We start from the raw sequence: 17,234 nt of genomic DNA on the forward strand, positions 1-17,234 counted from the left end.
GACACTGTTACGCCAATAAAATTGAAATGTTTGTAATTAAAACGTAAGTAAGCTAATAAAATTAAATACATATGTAAATAAAATACTGTCTGCAACGTAGAAGTTCATAAATTTTGTTTGTAGAATATGAATGTTTCATTCTTTTCAATGGCAAACTTACACTATTATATTTATCATAAAATATTGTCATCTAAAAAAAAAAATGGTTGCTGCGTTTCTTTCAGGCAATAGCCAAGGAATGGTTCCCATACCTCTTCCACTGATTGAATCTAATTTAATTGTAGCAATTTTATTTGGTATGGATCATATAATTTATTTAGCGTAGGCCTCAAGAAATTTAAAACTATCGCACAAAAAATCCACAATTTATCCCATTCTTGCTGACGTGAAGACTATTTTGAAAAAAAAAAAAAAAAAAGAACTAACGAAGATAAATGCAAACAAAAAAAAAAAATTAAAGAAATGAAAAACAGAATTTTACTTTAAAATGTTTTGCTTAGGAAAAAAACGTCCAGATTATTAGTGTTTTAATTTACTACCTTTTAAACTTTGACTGCTCTTTACTTATTTACTTTCATATTTGACAAAAATCCACCTCCCAACCAGTAAAGTCAATGTATTAATCGTTAAATTAATGTTTTTTAAATATCACAACTTTATAAAAAATTAAATATCACAAATAAACAAGCTCTGAGAAACTTGTCAGTAGTAAATAAGAACAAAAAATATATGACTTTATAATACTGAAAATTACAATTGAGAGTGAGAAAAGGAAATGACAGATTTTATTTGAAAGCCAAATACGACAGTGGCAACAAACATTGTTTTTTCAACTTTTTTTTTAGTTTTTTGTTTTTTTTTTTTAAAAAAAAAGAACATAATTCCTTTTTTTTTTTTTTTTTTTTTTTTTAATTGAGATGGAAGCCTTTCTCCCTGGTGGCAGTGAGTAATCTGTCACGTAGTATCTCTTCAGAGGGATAATCGGGCAATTTGAGGTAGTGTACACAAGTATTTACTGATGGATAAGACCCTTCTCCAGCATCCACTTTCCTTACTATTGTTAAACGAGGTTGTAAATTTGCTAATCCACCCGGTGGTAAAGATGAACATCCTGTAGTAAATTGTAGAAATGCTTTTCTCTCATCTCCACTCATGCCAACAAGTACGTTTACAAACCGCAGAAAACCAGCGCTGAAAATAAACAACTAATTAATTCGTTGAAAATTTAGAGTCGGCAAGTGTGTGATTTAAGTTTTATAAGAGGGAGTAAAACAATACTAACTACTCAGAAATCTATCTCCGATGAGGGATGTTAGTCCAAAACTGATCAGAAATAAGAAAAACTTATATAATAAATCAAGATTACAGAAGAAACTTAATTCTTCAAACGACTCTATGTCCGAAATTATGTTCTTTGTACCCAAATGCACAGCCATCTTCTAATTGAGGGGATTGATAAATAGTACTAAAGCTAAAACTCCACATAAATCTCGAAGGTAGAGAAATTTCGAAAACTGGCTCCATTTGAAATAAAAAATAAATATGTAACAGATCGCTATCAGTTTCAAAACAAGTATTAACCAATGGATTAACAATAATAATAAAATAATATCATTTTATTGAATTGAATAATAATAAGCAGTTAAATTCAATTCGTTTGAATCAAAACATCTAGTGGGAAGAATTGAACTAACTTCTTCAACTAAATCTACACTTGACGTACTTGTAACAGAGGAGCACGTTCAATTACCTAAAGAATTCTGCAACAATAAGTTACCGATAAAAGAAAGAAATCAGATCAACAAAAAGGGAAGTTTTCGTAAACAAAAAACTTGAATCTAATAAAACTCGAAATACAAAGTGTTACTTTTATTATTTTAAGATTCTCTCGATTCAGACAACATTGTCCATCACAATGGACTATGAGATGCTCCAAGGGCAGAAGAACTTAAACAAGCATTACCATTTTCGAAATAGTCAAGTTTCTTGAAAGAATATTTCAAGTTTTCTTGGAAATATTAAGGAGCCAGCTCTTTGAAAATGTAAAAAAAAAAAAACGAACCCCTGACCTAAATTAGTTCATAGACTTATTATTTTATATAATTTTTAATTTTATTTTATCAAATTATTAATGGCCACCATCAACTTCTACTTTTTCACAATCTATTCTTAAGCAAGAAAGTGTTCATAAGGAAGTAAGAACAAGTACTTTAGGAATTTGAGAACTACACTCAACTCCGAATAGTCGAGTAAAGAGCTTGACCTATATTCCCTTACGACGAAACCTTTGATAAGTTTCATTTGGAAGCTTAAGAAGCGATAACTAAGACATTAGAGCACCCTTAGGGTCAACCATAAGTCATCAGTTATTATATTTCAACAACAGTAAGTTTTTTTAACAGATTCAGTTACTTTCTTATCAATCAAAAAATAAATAAATAAAATAAAATAATGATTCGCATTTATTTTGAGTGAACAGTTATGAGTAAAATATAATTAAAAAAATATATATATATTTGTACCTCTCTCTGGTATATCCTAATTTTGGCTCGGTATAATTTATGAGATCCTCTCTGGTCCACTGCGGATTCTGATCACCACATAACATTAGGCGCACTTCATTTGGTGTAAATGAACGAAGTTTTTCCATAGGAAATACTTGCGAAAAGCCATCCCTGAATGCTTCCATCTGTCTGGCAATACCTCGTTCCAGACAATATTCTACCGTTAGATCTATGTATTCTTCAATATTTTCCATTGTCACCTGAAAATAATTTCAATTTTCACAATGTTTGAAAAAAAAAAACAAAAAACAAAAAAATGAATTTAAAAAATTTGTAATACTAACTTCTATATCAGATCCATTGAATGTAAGATCGGCTGCATTGAATCCAAACACATTAGATGAAGGTAGATACGTGAAAGTTATAGCCAAATCTTCAAGTCTCATCGGCTGGCCAGCAGCCGAGCATGAGATATAAGATAAATTCTGTATTTGATGGGCCTTTGTCTCAGCGCTTAATGTATTATCAGTTTGTATACGTGCCTTCCTAGCAGCTAATTCACCCAATTCCATGAGAAACCTTCCTCGGACAGGATCTATCTCACGTAAATCATCCATGGTTAACATCCCACTTAGCCTAAAACAAAGTTTTCATAAATGATTGCTCCTTTTTATTTCAATATAGTGAATTTTCTACAATAATGAAACGAAATGAAAAAATGAATTCTGAAGTAAGCAAGTAGGAGCAGATTTTCGATTTTTTTTTTTTTTCAGTAACTCATAATTGTGACCAAAACATCCGATACAAATTATTAAAAACAAACTAATGTTATGGGTACCTTTTTGCACTAGAAATGAAAGAAGGCATTCCAAAAATCAAGCATTTTAAAAAAGGATTAATTCACAAATGAAGAGTATTGCAAATTATTTTATCCGTCATAGCACATTTATTTTCACTAATTATAATTTAAGGCATGCAAACGAATGGTATTTTACTAACAGAAGGTTGAAGTATTCTATTTTTAAATACGTCTAAAATGTATCTTAACAAGAATTAACACGTACTTGACTACTTCTTTCTCTACGCCTCTTAACAGCTAACTTCACCGTTCTAAATTATGAACATTGGATAAGAAAGATTCATCATTACGGTCTCCGTAAGTTTCCAAACTGAAAATCCTCGTAATTTTGAGGAATGCATCTAGATTAACCTTCAGTACATCAATTAATAGAGCTGATTTTATCCGGAGCATCTTTTTTGTATCCCTGACCGGTTTTGCACTTTCATTTAACATAGGTTGATAAGGTTGATTAATCTGTTTGATGTAATTTAACTAGTACAATGTTTACGTCTCATAGTGCACTCGCTGACTGAGTGAGGGAGGTTACACACATGTTATGTATGAACATACATGTTATTTAAAAGGTTTATGAAAAATTTTTGTAAAAAATATTGAAACAAAATTATTGAAACCTAGTATATATTTAAGGTTTATTATGTTTTTTTGCAATAGTAATTTTCTAGATATATATGTACATAGGTAAAGTTGCAGTTAAAATTTTATAAGAGAGGGCGCGCGAATTCAGTCAAGAAACACTCTTAGTTCATAGAGTACTGGAAGATAATATTGTTAAGTTAAATATAGATGAACTTACGATCAGTTAAAAGATCGGTACAATTTATAAAGGTTTTTAATTTATTTGTTAAGTTTCTGAGAGCTGCTGGTTTAAGTTAGTATGATGGTAAAAATGATTGTTTACAATAGTGTCAATGGACTATATATTCCGAATTCTAAGTTGTCTCTTCTACTAAGAGTAATATCCAGAGTGTTAAAAGTTCTGTCATTTTCACATTCATGTGTGAAATTTATTATGGGGTGAAGGATATTTAGATGTCACAAATTTTCCTCTGTTTAACATCGTATTTGAATATGAGTAACGAGTGGTCTACATAAGATGCGTAAAATGTTACACCGACTTATTTCTTCAATTGTAATTAATTCCATGGAACGTATGTTAAAGTGTTGCATAAATAATTCAGACAATATTACCAGCTTGGAGTGACCCAGATTTAAACAAAAGTACTTTTTTATTCAAGAAGGGAACCCGTAAATGTTTCCCACACGTTTGATTATGTCTTCGTGATCCACAATTTCCTGCAACCCACTCTAACTCCCTCCTCCTAAGTTCTTCGGAGACGAACCCGACGTACTATTATTCATTATGCTAAGGTCATTTGCTAATTATAACCGCATGTCTGCACCAGCGAAACTGGGAAAATTGTACTAGTCTTGATGGTAGCTATGGCTGCTGTGCTATGCTTGGATCTCTTCTCGCAGTATTCTTTCTGATCCAATCTCTTTTATCATCCTAACAAGTTTTTTCAGATACCAATCAACACTGCCTGGAGTTGTGCTCCTTCGTTTTTTTAAAAAAATAATATTTGTAATAAAGAAAACATTATGGTGTTCTTGAGAAGTGAAAGGCAAAAATGAATTTGGTGATTTTATTGCTCTGGGATATTTTGCTCAGTTTGGTGCCATGTCGACTTGATTATGAATTTTAATGACATTACACAATTATAAACGGTATAAAAAGCAGTAAGAAAATTAAAATATATTTATTCGTTGTTGGAGAAAAAATATACCATTATTAGTGACAGCCAGAGTGCGTTGTGTAAATTATCACATATACACAACCAGTCTACAAGAATGAATCACATTATCGCAGAGATTGTAGAAACTATTGCCATTTTTAAAGAGAAGGGAGTCTGCATTAATTTTTTGTGGGTAAGGGGTCATTGTGGTATAAAAGAGAATGAAATTGTTGATACACTTGCAAAGGAAGCCACCAATAGTGGGGAAATGGCTAATTATAAATTACCACACACCGATATCAAGGGTATAATTGCAAAAGCAGCACTACAAAAACGGCAGACAGATTACAATAATGGTGATAAAGGTAGATTCTATAAAACTATGGCAGATCAGTTACCTAGACAACCATGGTTTAAGGGAACTGTCACTAATAAATGGGTTGTTACGACAATAAGCAGGCTGAGAGCGAACCACGCGGTGTGCGGATCGTATCTACACAGGATCAACAAAAGGTCCTCTCCTCTTTGCGTAGATTGCAATGAGGAGGAGGATTTCAAACATGTAATAATGATATGTCCACGTTATGTGGTAGAAAGGAAACGAATGTTTGACGATATATACAGGTATTTAGTTGCACCATTTCGCTACGAAGACATTATATTCTCCACCAACATTTATGTGCTTAAGTCGATAGCACAGCTAGCAATGAAATATGAATGTATTTAAAAGCTATAGGCCGAATTAGAATGAATGGAAGAAAATGCTTAAAGAAGGATTACGTGATTTTAATTTTGGTTAAGCTATAAGGATGGCAGGAGCACAGAGTGCTGCTCCATCCATTAGCAGTAGTTTATGTAAATAGCAGTATATAGTAGAATGATGAATGTGTGAAGCGAATGTATTTGTAGGTAAGAATGGAGAGTGAATGATATTCTAGTGATAAGCACCTAGACGATGCTGGCTGTATGGCGGAAGCCAATGCCAAAAAAAAAAAAAAAAAAAAATGCTCCAATTTCGTCCAAAATAAGAAAATTCTCTTAAAATATAATGCATTCATTGCACAAATGCATTATCATAGAGGACATTCATGGAGAATATACCGCGAATTTTGCCTTATTTAAAATCATCAATAATATCCATTATTCCAAATTAAATCACCTAGTCAACAGAATTAAATCTTACAGCGAAATCATAAGAAATTATTGAAAAAATAGGAAATCTGGCTGGAATATTGATATTTTTTGTCGGTTCTGCCTTTTGTTTCTAAGACTTTAACAATATAAAGTAATTTTTACAAGCAACATCAACAAACATCAGAACTGGGAGTAAAAATGTGGAACTTTGCGTGTAGCATACTTTTGAATCATATTACATTTAGTATTGGCTAAATTAAATACTAAAATACCTTGGATTCTAAAATATTTACCATGGTTTTTCCTTGCTGTGACTCACTTTTGGTGGATCGAATTCTAATTCTTTTTCACTGAGATCAGATATTAGCGAAGAGAGCATTACATCATCATCTCCACTTCGTGTACGAGTTAATAAACTAAATCTGGAATTAGAGTAATGAAGGTTTAACAAAGTTAGAAATACATTGTCAAAATGCTTTTTTTTCTTTTCTTTCTTTTTTTTTTTTTTTTTTTTTGCAATTTTCAGTAAATATAAGTTTAACACTTACTTATCGGACGCGTTATGCATTCTATCACCTTGGCATAGTAACTTGAGGAATTGATGTGATAGCGGTAGATCTACTAAACGATTATCTTGCAGAACTTTAGCAAGAAATACTCCCAAAAACCAGAAATGTTTTTCAGCACGATCACAATGTGATGAATCCTATAACGTAAAATTAATTAAAGAAGGCAATACAAGATAAAATAAAATTATCACCAATAAATAAATAGAGAAAAATTACAGATAAATTAAAAACCTAAGGAAGAACATTAACCTGTGGCAATGGAGCTGGAAATAAACCATTAGGCCTGCGTACATAATATCCGGGTGGCTTTAAACCTTCTCCTATATCAATGGGTGTGTTACCCATATGAATTTCATCATCGCAAAGCCAGATACCTAAATAGTGTAACAAATTAATAAAAAAAGCTATCATTTGTACTAAATGAAGCAAAATCTGCTTAACTTTTAACATACCTAAATCTTTCCTTTGTAATTCCGCAGCCACTAGTGCGTAAAACTCTAAGGTGGGACCTAAGCCAGTACCTTCTTCACCTTTAAATTCCACCTGGTTAATAAAATTAAGCAAATGATTGCAATGATTCGTGAACTAGTTATCTTCAAACAAACCAACTGATTACACTTTTTTTAAACAAGTTAAAAAAAAAAAGAATTTTATTTTAATCTGTTACTGTTTCTAAAACAAAGTAGTTTTGACGGTAATTGAAGCCTAAATGTGTCGTGTAAATATAAAAACAGAGATCAAGAATTAAAATTTGAGTTCTTATGACTATTTCTTCACTAGAACTTAAATTTAGACATAATTTATTCAATAAATTGAGATTATTAACCTCTAAAATGGATTTACGTTGAGCATGAACCAGCATGACTTGATGCGCCCAGGCTAACAGGTCACCCTCTCTTGGTACTTGAACTCTTTCATGTTTCAATCTTCCAACCCTATATTCATGGGGATCATCTCTTCTCGGACTAAGTCCTGGAGTTCTTTGTCGTTCCATGGTAACATCACGCTGACTTTGAAGCCATACAATTGATCTGAAAAATAGTAGTTAATTAAAAAACTGTTTTATACTTAATAATCAAGCGAACTAATATGTTCAAAGAGCTTGAGAGTTACATACCTGGAAGGACCAAAAGCGGTACAAGTGAAGTACAAGTGACGAGTTTCGAATGGGAAAAGGAAGGGAAATTCTTGTGACAGATGTTCACACCATGACGGTAATGCTCCAGCACTAAGTACCAAGGGATCTTGCAGCTGCTGCAAGAGTTTGTTGGTCAGTTTCTTACTATGCATATCTTCCCTGGTCATACTGACTATTTCATTTTCATCTGAAAGAAAGAATAATTTAACAAATGAAAAATCTGATAAACACAAGTTTAGAACTTGCTTAATTCAGGTAACTAAATGCTGACCATAATAGTGTGGATGTTCATCATACTGTTGTGTAAGTACATAAAGATGTTTAAGTAAATCCAACACCTGATCAACAGTACAAGAAGAGGACGTATGTGTTGGTGTCGGTGTCGGTGTGGACGGGGAAACTGGACTTAGCCAAGATCTGTGCTTGCTGCAGACAGTCGGCGTACGATCTCCTCCTTCCTTCTCACTCATGTAATCGTCGTGTACCTCACGATACACAATACTGAAAAATATAAAAGCGAAGAACCTTAGACGTCGTTTTATAACTCACAAAAAAACAAAGAGTTCCAGCTATTTTGTTTAAAAAAAATAGTGAATTTTACATCCGAAAGAATAGGAAAACCCAAACGGAGGTTTTAATAGACGAATGCAGAATTTATCGACACACAATGCACATTTATGACACTAATGATTATATAACACTTTTGAGAGATAAGAAACAACAGTACAAGAACCGTATGAGGCAAAGTTCAGTAGTACTCAAAAAATGTTTCTTACGTATATGTAGGTTCCCAAATTCTGCGCATTTTATCTTGCCGTGTTCCAAGATCGCTTTGTTGTATAAGTTCTTGCACTGCACGAAATATTGTCCATTGAGGATTAGACAATTCGATTTCTATATCTTGAACCTAAGAAATAAAATCAATTAAATCAATTTCATAAAAAAGATAAATCTTTTAAGACAACCACACCGTATTTAAAAAAACTTACACCAGGTATGTTTGGTCCCCTAAGATAGAGCTGTATTTTTGGCTGATGGGTAGTATCAATAACCGGTGTTGATCCTTCAGTTTTCTCTGTAGTACCCGGAGGTGGTACGTCTAAATCAGTGGTCTGATTAACGTTTACTCTACCAGGTCGAGGATCAAAAGCTGGAATAAGCGCTGAGAATTGTCCTTTGAGAACATATTCATCATCCCATGATCGTCGTTTGGTGCTGTTTATTGTTATATTTCTACCATCATAACTTTCCTCCTCCTGTTCACAACCCATCTGATTAAGAATACCAAGAAAAGATATTAAATGATGGATAACTAAACATATAAAAACTGAATATGCAACTACTAGAGGGAATGTGAACTTGTATTAATCAAATGATAAAGAATTCAGAGATTTACACTTAATCGGAACAGATCTTCACAGGAGCTAAAATATTGTTTAATTTATAAAGCTATTAGATTAACAACACCATAATAATGGGAAAAATTAACTTTATAAAAGAATAGTAATAAAAGAGTTGACTTCAGTAAAGAAGACTTTGCCTAGATCGGGTACTTACTGCACTGAATCCTCAACACAGGGATGTACAAGAAGCAAGTAGCATGCAGGTGGATACTGAGTACCTCCAAAGGCACAATAATATTTCCACCAAGCTCCGTGTTTTTGTTTAACCCTTCCTATTGTGAAATATTTTTTGTTTTCACTATCCATCAATAATTGTGGAAGTAGAGACAGATAAATATATTGAAAAGAGTCCGTATTTACTGATCCATAAAAGTTCGGATAAACGTTTCGTGATTGACAAAGGAACGAAGAAAGCAGGCAATTGCGGTGTCCAGCAATGGGAATAAAGGATCCTAAAGAATTGAAAAGATTACAAAATATTTAATTTAGCGGAGGAGCTAAAACAAATTTACAGCCTTTTAAGTACAATAACCGATTATTACCTCCTTCAACGATCTGCTACCCAAAACTACGGTGGAGAAGGCAACTGAAATGATTGGGCTCCCTCTCGCAAAAATTGCTGAGTTCAAAAATAAATTTTACTGAAACTGTTAAATAATAAGGAAAGTTAAATTAAGTAAATAATGTGTAACAATAATAATGCAGCAACATCCTGATAATTAGGCATTTTCCCCAGCCAAGGATTTTGTAATTAATAATAATAATAATTATTATTATTATAACAGAGATTACAATACTAAACATTGATAAGGCGTGGAGAAGGGTTATTGTTTCAAAGATTATTACATATTCAGCTCTTAGGATGAAAAAATATCTATGGGTCTGTTTTTCAATACGTTTAAGATTCTATTAATCAGTTTCAAAAACAATGGGAAAAAGTTCATAAGCATGGAAATGGAATTAAGTGAAATCCATTTTTAACTAACTAACTTTACTATAATTTTTACCTGATCTGATTGTCTTTAAACTTATGAAGACTACTGTAGGTTTAAGTAATAATTATCACAGTTAAAACAAGTAACTATTCCCAAAAGTAGTTCTTTCTTTTAATTCACACATTCACACATATCCAGTATTTTAACAAAACTTCTTAACTAATCTTAAAAAAAAAAAATTGTAATTTTTATTCTTATGTGCTTAAAGTGCAATTGCTGAAAGTTTTCGTGCAATTGTGCGAGCCGCACTTATAGACAAGAGAAACAATAATCTGATATACGAAAGAAGTCAGAATAGTTTCTGAGATGCAAATGCACTTTACATACATTTGGGATGTGTGTGTGAGTGTGTAATACTATATTAATTTTTTTTTTACTATAAAAAAAAACTATTTAATAGGTATCAGCTGAATTCATGCTCATTTTGTGTTTGCTTGGTTACATGAACTGAACTGAATATCTATTTATAACTTCAATTATATTTTGAAAGTTATTCTAAACGACTAAAGCTTAAAGCGCACTTTACTTTATAAAATTATTAGTTAGATGAAAAGCAAATTACCAGCCTACATTTTAGCTATCACATTATGCTCGCTGTAAGATCCTTTTAAAAACAGCTGCTTCTTTATACATATATTTTGTAAAGTGAACTTTAAAAACTCCGGTATTTTAATTACTTTAATGTCGATTATTTAAAAAAGAAATGTTCAGAACTGTGTTTCGAAAATAATATTCCCACTGTTTAATTTCATTTATGTTTCTTACAGCAAACTTATTTAATAAAGCAGATCAACCTTGTACAACAAGATTATGGAAAAAAAGAAGGAAAAGGTGAAAACAAAATTTACCTTGTTCGTGATCTTTTTCATAAAATTTTAGCAGCTCATTCTCAAAATCCAACCATATAAAACTTTGGATAAGTGATAGAGTATACAGATATAAATAATTCCAAGGCTCTTAAAATTACTAGTGTAAGATACATTACAAAGATCAGAAAACAATGTTTCTGAATGTTGGCATAAGTTAGAAATTTTTAAAATAATTATATTAAGCAGAGTCGCTAAGTATTTGATGTTATTTTCATTCATTTTTGCTAGCTGTAGATACAACGTCACCGAATCTAGATAAATTCTCTTCGAATTTGGTAAGCTATTTCTGTGTACTTAAATACGTATGTTAGTTTTCTTCAAAATCCGTTGAAGAACTTATTATCCGTTCTAACAAAAATTCCAGCTTTTACCAAAGTTAATTTGGTTAATAATTTAATTATTGGCAGTAATAATTGAATCTGAGGGCAGTGTCCGAAGAAGATTGTAGATATGAAATTTTTGGTTATGTAAACAAATTTTTATGATGCTATTTGCCCTAAATTAAATATTTTTAATAAGTAAATTACTCTTTATTAAAATTTAAAAAAAAGTGTTCTTATTTGCATTGTAGCTTTGTATACTATGCTTTACTAAGTAGAGTTGAGTTTGTTTAGAGTTGACTTATACTGTAAGTAGGCAAGTAAGCAGATAGTGTGCTGCAGACCCCATGAAAGGTATACATCCTAAAGTGTGCTTGGAATTCTCAGCTACAGACAAGTGGTCGACCAGGCACGATGACATTATTTAATATAAGACGAATTTCAATTAGGTTACCCTTAATAAATTTGTAATCGCCAATAAACGGAGCTTTAAAAAATAATAAAGAGTGTAGCTAGTGTAGAAGGGGCAGAGGCACATACTTTTTCTAACAAAGAAAACTTAAGACGAGGTACTGGGATCGGGGATCTTGCCCACTTAAATGTTCATAACAACCACTACCCAAACTCGCCCCTGAGTTGAAGTAGAGTTAGCTCTGCTTATAAAGATTCGTTCAAACATTTATTTGCTGAAATGAATGGTTCCCTCTTCAGAAAGGAGTCTTCCTTTTCTCTTAACCAAAAAACAATCTTTTCAAAAATAAGTTTCACAATTTAAAAAAAAAACATTAATTAATGTATCGATTCCACTTTACAACACATTTTTCCTACATCTTTTCTGATTGGTGATGTTACCTCAATTTTAAACTCTGAACGAAACATAAAATTTTTCCTTCCTCGATTTTAGCTCTTGCGGTGTTCATCTTTCCACTTCATTTTCAAAACAATAGATCTTATAATTCCAATAGAAACTCATCTTTGAAAATTACTTACAAATAGAATTATTAAAATCGAAGTTGAAAAAAAATAGTTTGATCTTGAAGTTGAGAAAGCACCTATAGTTTATTGTAAGTTCTAAATCTTATTGCACCCAATATTGGAAAAATTCCATGAACTTGTGATTCAAGAAGAAAGTTTCTACTTAACAGTAACTACCTCTAGTTTTATTTAAGGTGTGACCTCCCCTGATAATGAGCCTTGGAATCACTCAACCTATATACACACACGTCAGAGAAGTTGGCCGCGGACGGACAATAATAGAAGAGAGATAAGCTAGTGGTGTTACCATGAACGACAACAAGTTGGTGCTGACCATGACGTCAGGATAATCATCATCATCTTCATTTTCATCATTCTCATGTTCCTCTTCATCTGGCATGTCATCGTCTTCGAGTTCTGCTAGTAACGTTGGTCCTCTACAAGATTCCAGGAAGTCCTGTAAAAAATAAAAAAAAATACTATGTTTCAAAAAATAAATAAATTGGTAAATAACGAAAAGAAAATTATAAAATCATTCCAAAAGTTCACTTAAAAGAACTATAAATAAACCTATAAACTTATTATGTGCACTCAAGTTCAGACAAGATAGTGTTTTCAATTGGAACAAATGGATTTTTTTGTCACATTAAATGAATTTTTAAGCCTCATAAGATTTTTTAAAGATTCACTTGTAGAAATTATTGATATTTGTGAAAAAGATTAAGATAGAAGATGAAGCTTCGTCCGCTTTAAGTGTGCATGGTTAGAAGGTTATCCAAATAAAATTGCAGTTGGTATTGCGGTGGACTGACAAGTAAGCCGAGGTCCCTTGGTTTAAATCCAGCTAACATTTTCTTTTTCTACAATTCACTTTCCGGCAATGGATAGTTTTCTGAAGCGAGAGAACAGACGAAGACACTAGGCAACACCAGATGTCAAATACTTTGGATTTTGAAGCGTCTTAAAAATTTTGTTTTCATGAATCCCCCCCATTTGACTGATAATTCAAAAAACATGGGGAAACAAAAAAAAAAAAGGCTATTATCACCTCAAGGCTAACTTGTTCACTGTCACTGGAAGTGGATGTAAGACTCATAGTGAGTGCCTGGCATTGAGGTCCTCCAGGAGCTCCAGTTCCAGCCGTATTTCCCCCTCCAGAAGTTAAGGATGGATAGCTTTGTGCAGTGCTCAAAAGACCACCTGCGTACACAAAAATTTTATTTTACTTTATACATAATTACATTTATGACAAAAAGTATATATAAATTCATATTACTTAGTTGTTACAAGGTTTATACAACTTTATAAAGATTTGAAACCGGTAGGTTTATACTGAGATCTCGTTGAATAAATTAAAAAAGACAAATCAAAATAAAATAAATAAATGTTATAAACTTCATTTTGTGAGCAATCAAGTGAGATTTTAAAAATAATTTAAATTCCATGCTAGGTGTCAACGATTTTCATGCAATCATGCTCAAATAATAATAAATTTATATTTACAATGCAAAAAAACAAAAATACTTTAAAATCCTCGCTGAGTTTGGCAATAATTAATTATATTATCTGATTATTTAATATTTTTAATTGGAAAGGGAAATTAAATGAAACCTAAAAAAAAAAATTGCAAAGTTGTTCACAAAATACTCACATATATCAAAATATTAATGTTATCGTACTGCTTTCATTGCTTTATGCAGCGATCCCAAGTTTAAGAAAAAGTAAAAACAATTTTTTTATTTTTATTAATAACTTATTCATAGTGGCCTAAAGACTCGAGCAAGTGAAGTTGATTTAGAGTAATACATCAAATTTTTGAAATATGGAAAATAAGCCTTGTTACCAGCTTACGACTTTGACTAAATGTTTTTGCTTAGATTACATACATAGTGACTGAATGTAGCAATCGTACGCTAAAAAAAGTTTCAATAATCGAAGTTGAAAGTTTTCTTAAATTATCGTCATAAAATTATGGTTTGCTCGAAAAGAGGATACATCACAAATGCTAAGCAGGCAAAGCAAAATAAAAACCTGTTCCGCAACTAAAATTGAACTAAAGTTCTTAATTAAAAATAGAAAGATTTATTTTACACAATTGAGAGGTCTAAAAAACATTGAATATTAAGCTACAAACATTGCTCAATAGCTTACATAAACAAAATTAAAATACACTGGGATAAAGATATGTAAATAAAAGAATACCTGAACAAATACGAAACGAAAATGAAGATTATTTATCGTCAAGTATTTTCCTTAATAATCACAATAACATACCTGGAAAATTGGAAGAAAGCGCAAGCCGGACTAAACTTGAAACAGAACTGGGTCCTCGTGGAAATAGACTGGCCACTGGATTTGAATTTGAATTTGAATTGGCTGCATTATTAGCCGCAGAGTTGCTAGAATTGCCACGTCTACGAGCCATTGCTGCGAACGTTTCTAACAATCCAGTTCCGATACCTGGTACATTAATTATAATAAATCAAGCTATTAAAAATGTATATATTCAACGGCTAATAAGGTGTTACTAATAAATGCATAATTTTCAATTATCTAACAGCAATTCTATGATTTAACAAGATTATATTAAAATAGTTAATAGTTGGGAATTTACCTTGTTCTAAAGGAGCACTGTTCGCAGTACAAGTAAGATTCGGTACAGATATACTCATGGGATTTGCTTTATCTTTGCTTTCACATTTTTCTTTCTTACAAGTCACTACAAAATAATTGCAAAAAATATATATCATAAAATAACAGATAAGATGAATTACTCAAAAGATACGAAAAATTCTAAGTGAATTTGTGTGAAGAAAAAATTAACAAGTAGAATTATAAACGCTATAAATAAAATAATCTTCCAAGTTTGCACTAAAATCGGCCTTTAAATGATTTCGGTATGAGTTGCTTATGAGAATACTGAAAATTATGAGTGCAATCTACTATCAATTTTATTTTTTTTATGTAAAAATTAAGGCCTTTCAAATCTGAGATAATTTGAGCCAACTCAGCAGCGCACGACTCCCTGATAACATTCTTTCGTTTAAACAGCACTGACTCGGATGAAATGGAGACATTATGTTCAGATAAAGTAGCATTTAAAAAGAGTTCAAACGGATTGACCCAGAATAAATTAATAATTTTTATTACTGAAATGTCACTAGTAGCACAAAGTTCTAAATGAAATAAGCCTTTTATCTTGAAGAATTAAATAAAAATATAAGAAAAACCTATGAAAATGAAATAAAAATCTAAAAGAGAGGTTACATTGTTTTATGGCAACTTACTTTCTGAGTAAGGTTGTTTCATTTTATAGCGAGTAGTTTTTTCATCTTTATGTTCCATAGGATCACTACCACTTGATACATTGATTTTTACTGACTGTTGGAGAGCATTAGATACTATTCCTGAAATCATCAGATGGTTAGTCCGACGTAAACATTTATACTAATTATTTTATTATCTATTTATTATTTTATTATTATTTTTATTTTGAAAAGTGAACCATCTCAGGGAAGGTGTGAATTTAATGATCTACTAGCTGTGATAATGGCAATCAGGTTAGTGTAAAAATAAAAAATAAAAAAAAGTAAAAGTTAGTTTTAAAAAAAATTAAAATACTAGTGAAATAAGCAAAAAAAAAGTATTGAACTTGTGCTATTTACAGCTAGTCCAACCACAAAATCTTTTCATTACCATGCAAATCCAGATGCGAAACTAAACTCATAAAATAAATAAAAATAAAATAATTATATCCCCAGATAAACCTACAGATTTCTTTCTAAATATATTTTTCCGACAATCTAAAAATAATAATTTTATGAAATAAAAAGGAAATTTCTAAAGGCCTCAAAAAAAGAGAAAAAAGTAACAGATTTTATTAACTAAAATTATAATGAAAACAACTACCTGCAGCTGATGGCCCGACAAGCAATGAGGATGGTAAGAGATCACCAGAAAGGAAACTATTCGTATTGTTTCGCAGTATATCTGTACCTTTTTCTGTACCATCTTCGCAACAACTCGTCAGCTGCAACATTATTAAATAACCAAATTGATAAGCACATTTATATTTTAATCATAATCATACAAACCTTAACTAAAATCATTACAACAATGTACCTTATTGATTTTTGTGCATCTTATAATTGGCTTGCCAATATCTGTTGAAATTGACGAATTATTCTGTAGTACATTAGTTTTCGTAATGGTAGGCTCAATATTTCCAGATTTGTCTCTCTTTGACATATTATTAGCTGATTCATTTTCTGTAATATTTTAAATGGAATCTTTTTTTAAAAAATTGTAAATAAAAAATATATACCTATAAAATACAATTTATTACAAAAAAAAAAAATAAAGAAGAAAATGAGAATTAAGCTTGAAATTGAATTAAACTTGTAGGATTAAAGAAAATCCACACTAACCTTGGATTGGCAGTGATTCTACAATAGTAGCCAGATCTGAAGTGACGAGTTCATTCGCGACAATAGCACCTGCACGTGCCATGCTCATGGATAATACGCTCTCAGTTAAAGCGGCCGCTGCTTGCTGTTAAGAAATAAAATGTAAATCAGAAATCTAGATGAAAAACTTACACTAATTTCTTTTTACCGAAACTTTTTGTAATTAAATTTTCTCTAAACTTGAAATTTGTGTTTACAAGCGTTGGGAAATCTATTATTTGTAATTTCCAATGTTAAAAATTTTCAAAAACTATTATATTGGTAAT

The 17,234-nt window shown here is 31.4% G+C and overlaps 1 protein-coding gene across 27 annotated transcripts in view; it reads right to left on the minus strand.

Annotated features, from left to right (window-relative positions):
- Positions 1–885: 885 nt before the first annotated feature.
- Positions 886–17,234, minus strand: part of Ufd4 (ubiquitin fusion-degradation 4-like) — an 86,911-nt gene continuing 70,562 nt past the window's right edge. For 11 of the 27 annotated variants that reach the window (XM_074129917.1, XM_074129916.1, XM_074129910.1 and 8 more), the window contains 20 exons: positions 16,930–17,053; positions 16,625–16,770; positions 16,409–16,532; positions 15,790–15,909; positions 15,117–15,221; positions 14,777–14,962; positions 13,551–13,702; positions 12,810–12,959; positions 8,930–9,211; positions 8,717–8,847; positions 8,212–8,441; positions 7,920–8,127; positions 7,629–7,833; positions 7,255–7,345; positions 7,052–7,176; positions 6,782–6,939; positions 6,527–6,655; positions 2,849–3,140; positions 2,523–2,764; positions 886–1,191 (listed from right to left, as the gene is read on the minus strand). In XM_074129917.1, coding sequence (XP_073986018.1) covers positions 909–1,191; positions 2,523–2,764; positions 2,849–3,140; positions 6,527–6,655; positions 6,782–6,939; positions 7,052–7,176; positions 7,255–7,345; positions 7,629–7,833; positions 7,920–8,127; positions 8,212–8,441; positions 8,717–8,847; positions 8,930–9,211; positions 12,810–12,959; positions 13,551–13,702; positions 14,777–14,962; positions 15,117–15,221; positions 15,790–15,909; positions 16,409–16,532; positions 16,625–16,770; positions 16,930–17,053 — 3,483 coding nt within the window. In that variant the 3' untranslated portion in view covers positions 886–908. The remainder of the gene's footprint in view (positions 1,192–2,522; positions 2,765–2,848; positions 3,141–6,526; positions 6,656–6,781; positions 6,940–7,051; positions 7,177–7,254; positions 7,346–7,628; positions 7,834–7,919; positions 8,128–8,211; positions 8,442–8,716; positions 8,848–8,929; positions 9,212–12,809; positions 12,960–13,550; positions 13,703–14,776; positions 14,963–15,116; positions 15,222–15,789; positions 15,910–16,408; positions 16,533–16,624; positions 16,771–16,929; positions 17,054–17,234) is intronic. The other 16 variants (XM_074129918.1, XM_074129898.1, XM_074129897.1 and 13 more) reach the window with 7 other exon arrangements.

Source organism: Rhodnius prolixus, unplaced genomic scaffold, assembly GCF_049639745.1.
Source record: "Rhodnius prolixus isolate KJV_2025 unplaced genomic scaffold, Rpr scaffold_21, whole genome shotgun sequence".
In the NCBI taxonomy this organism is placed as follows: domain Eukaryota; kingdom Metazoa; phylum Arthropoda; class Insecta; order Hemiptera; family Reduviidae; genus Rhodnius; species Rhodnius prolixus.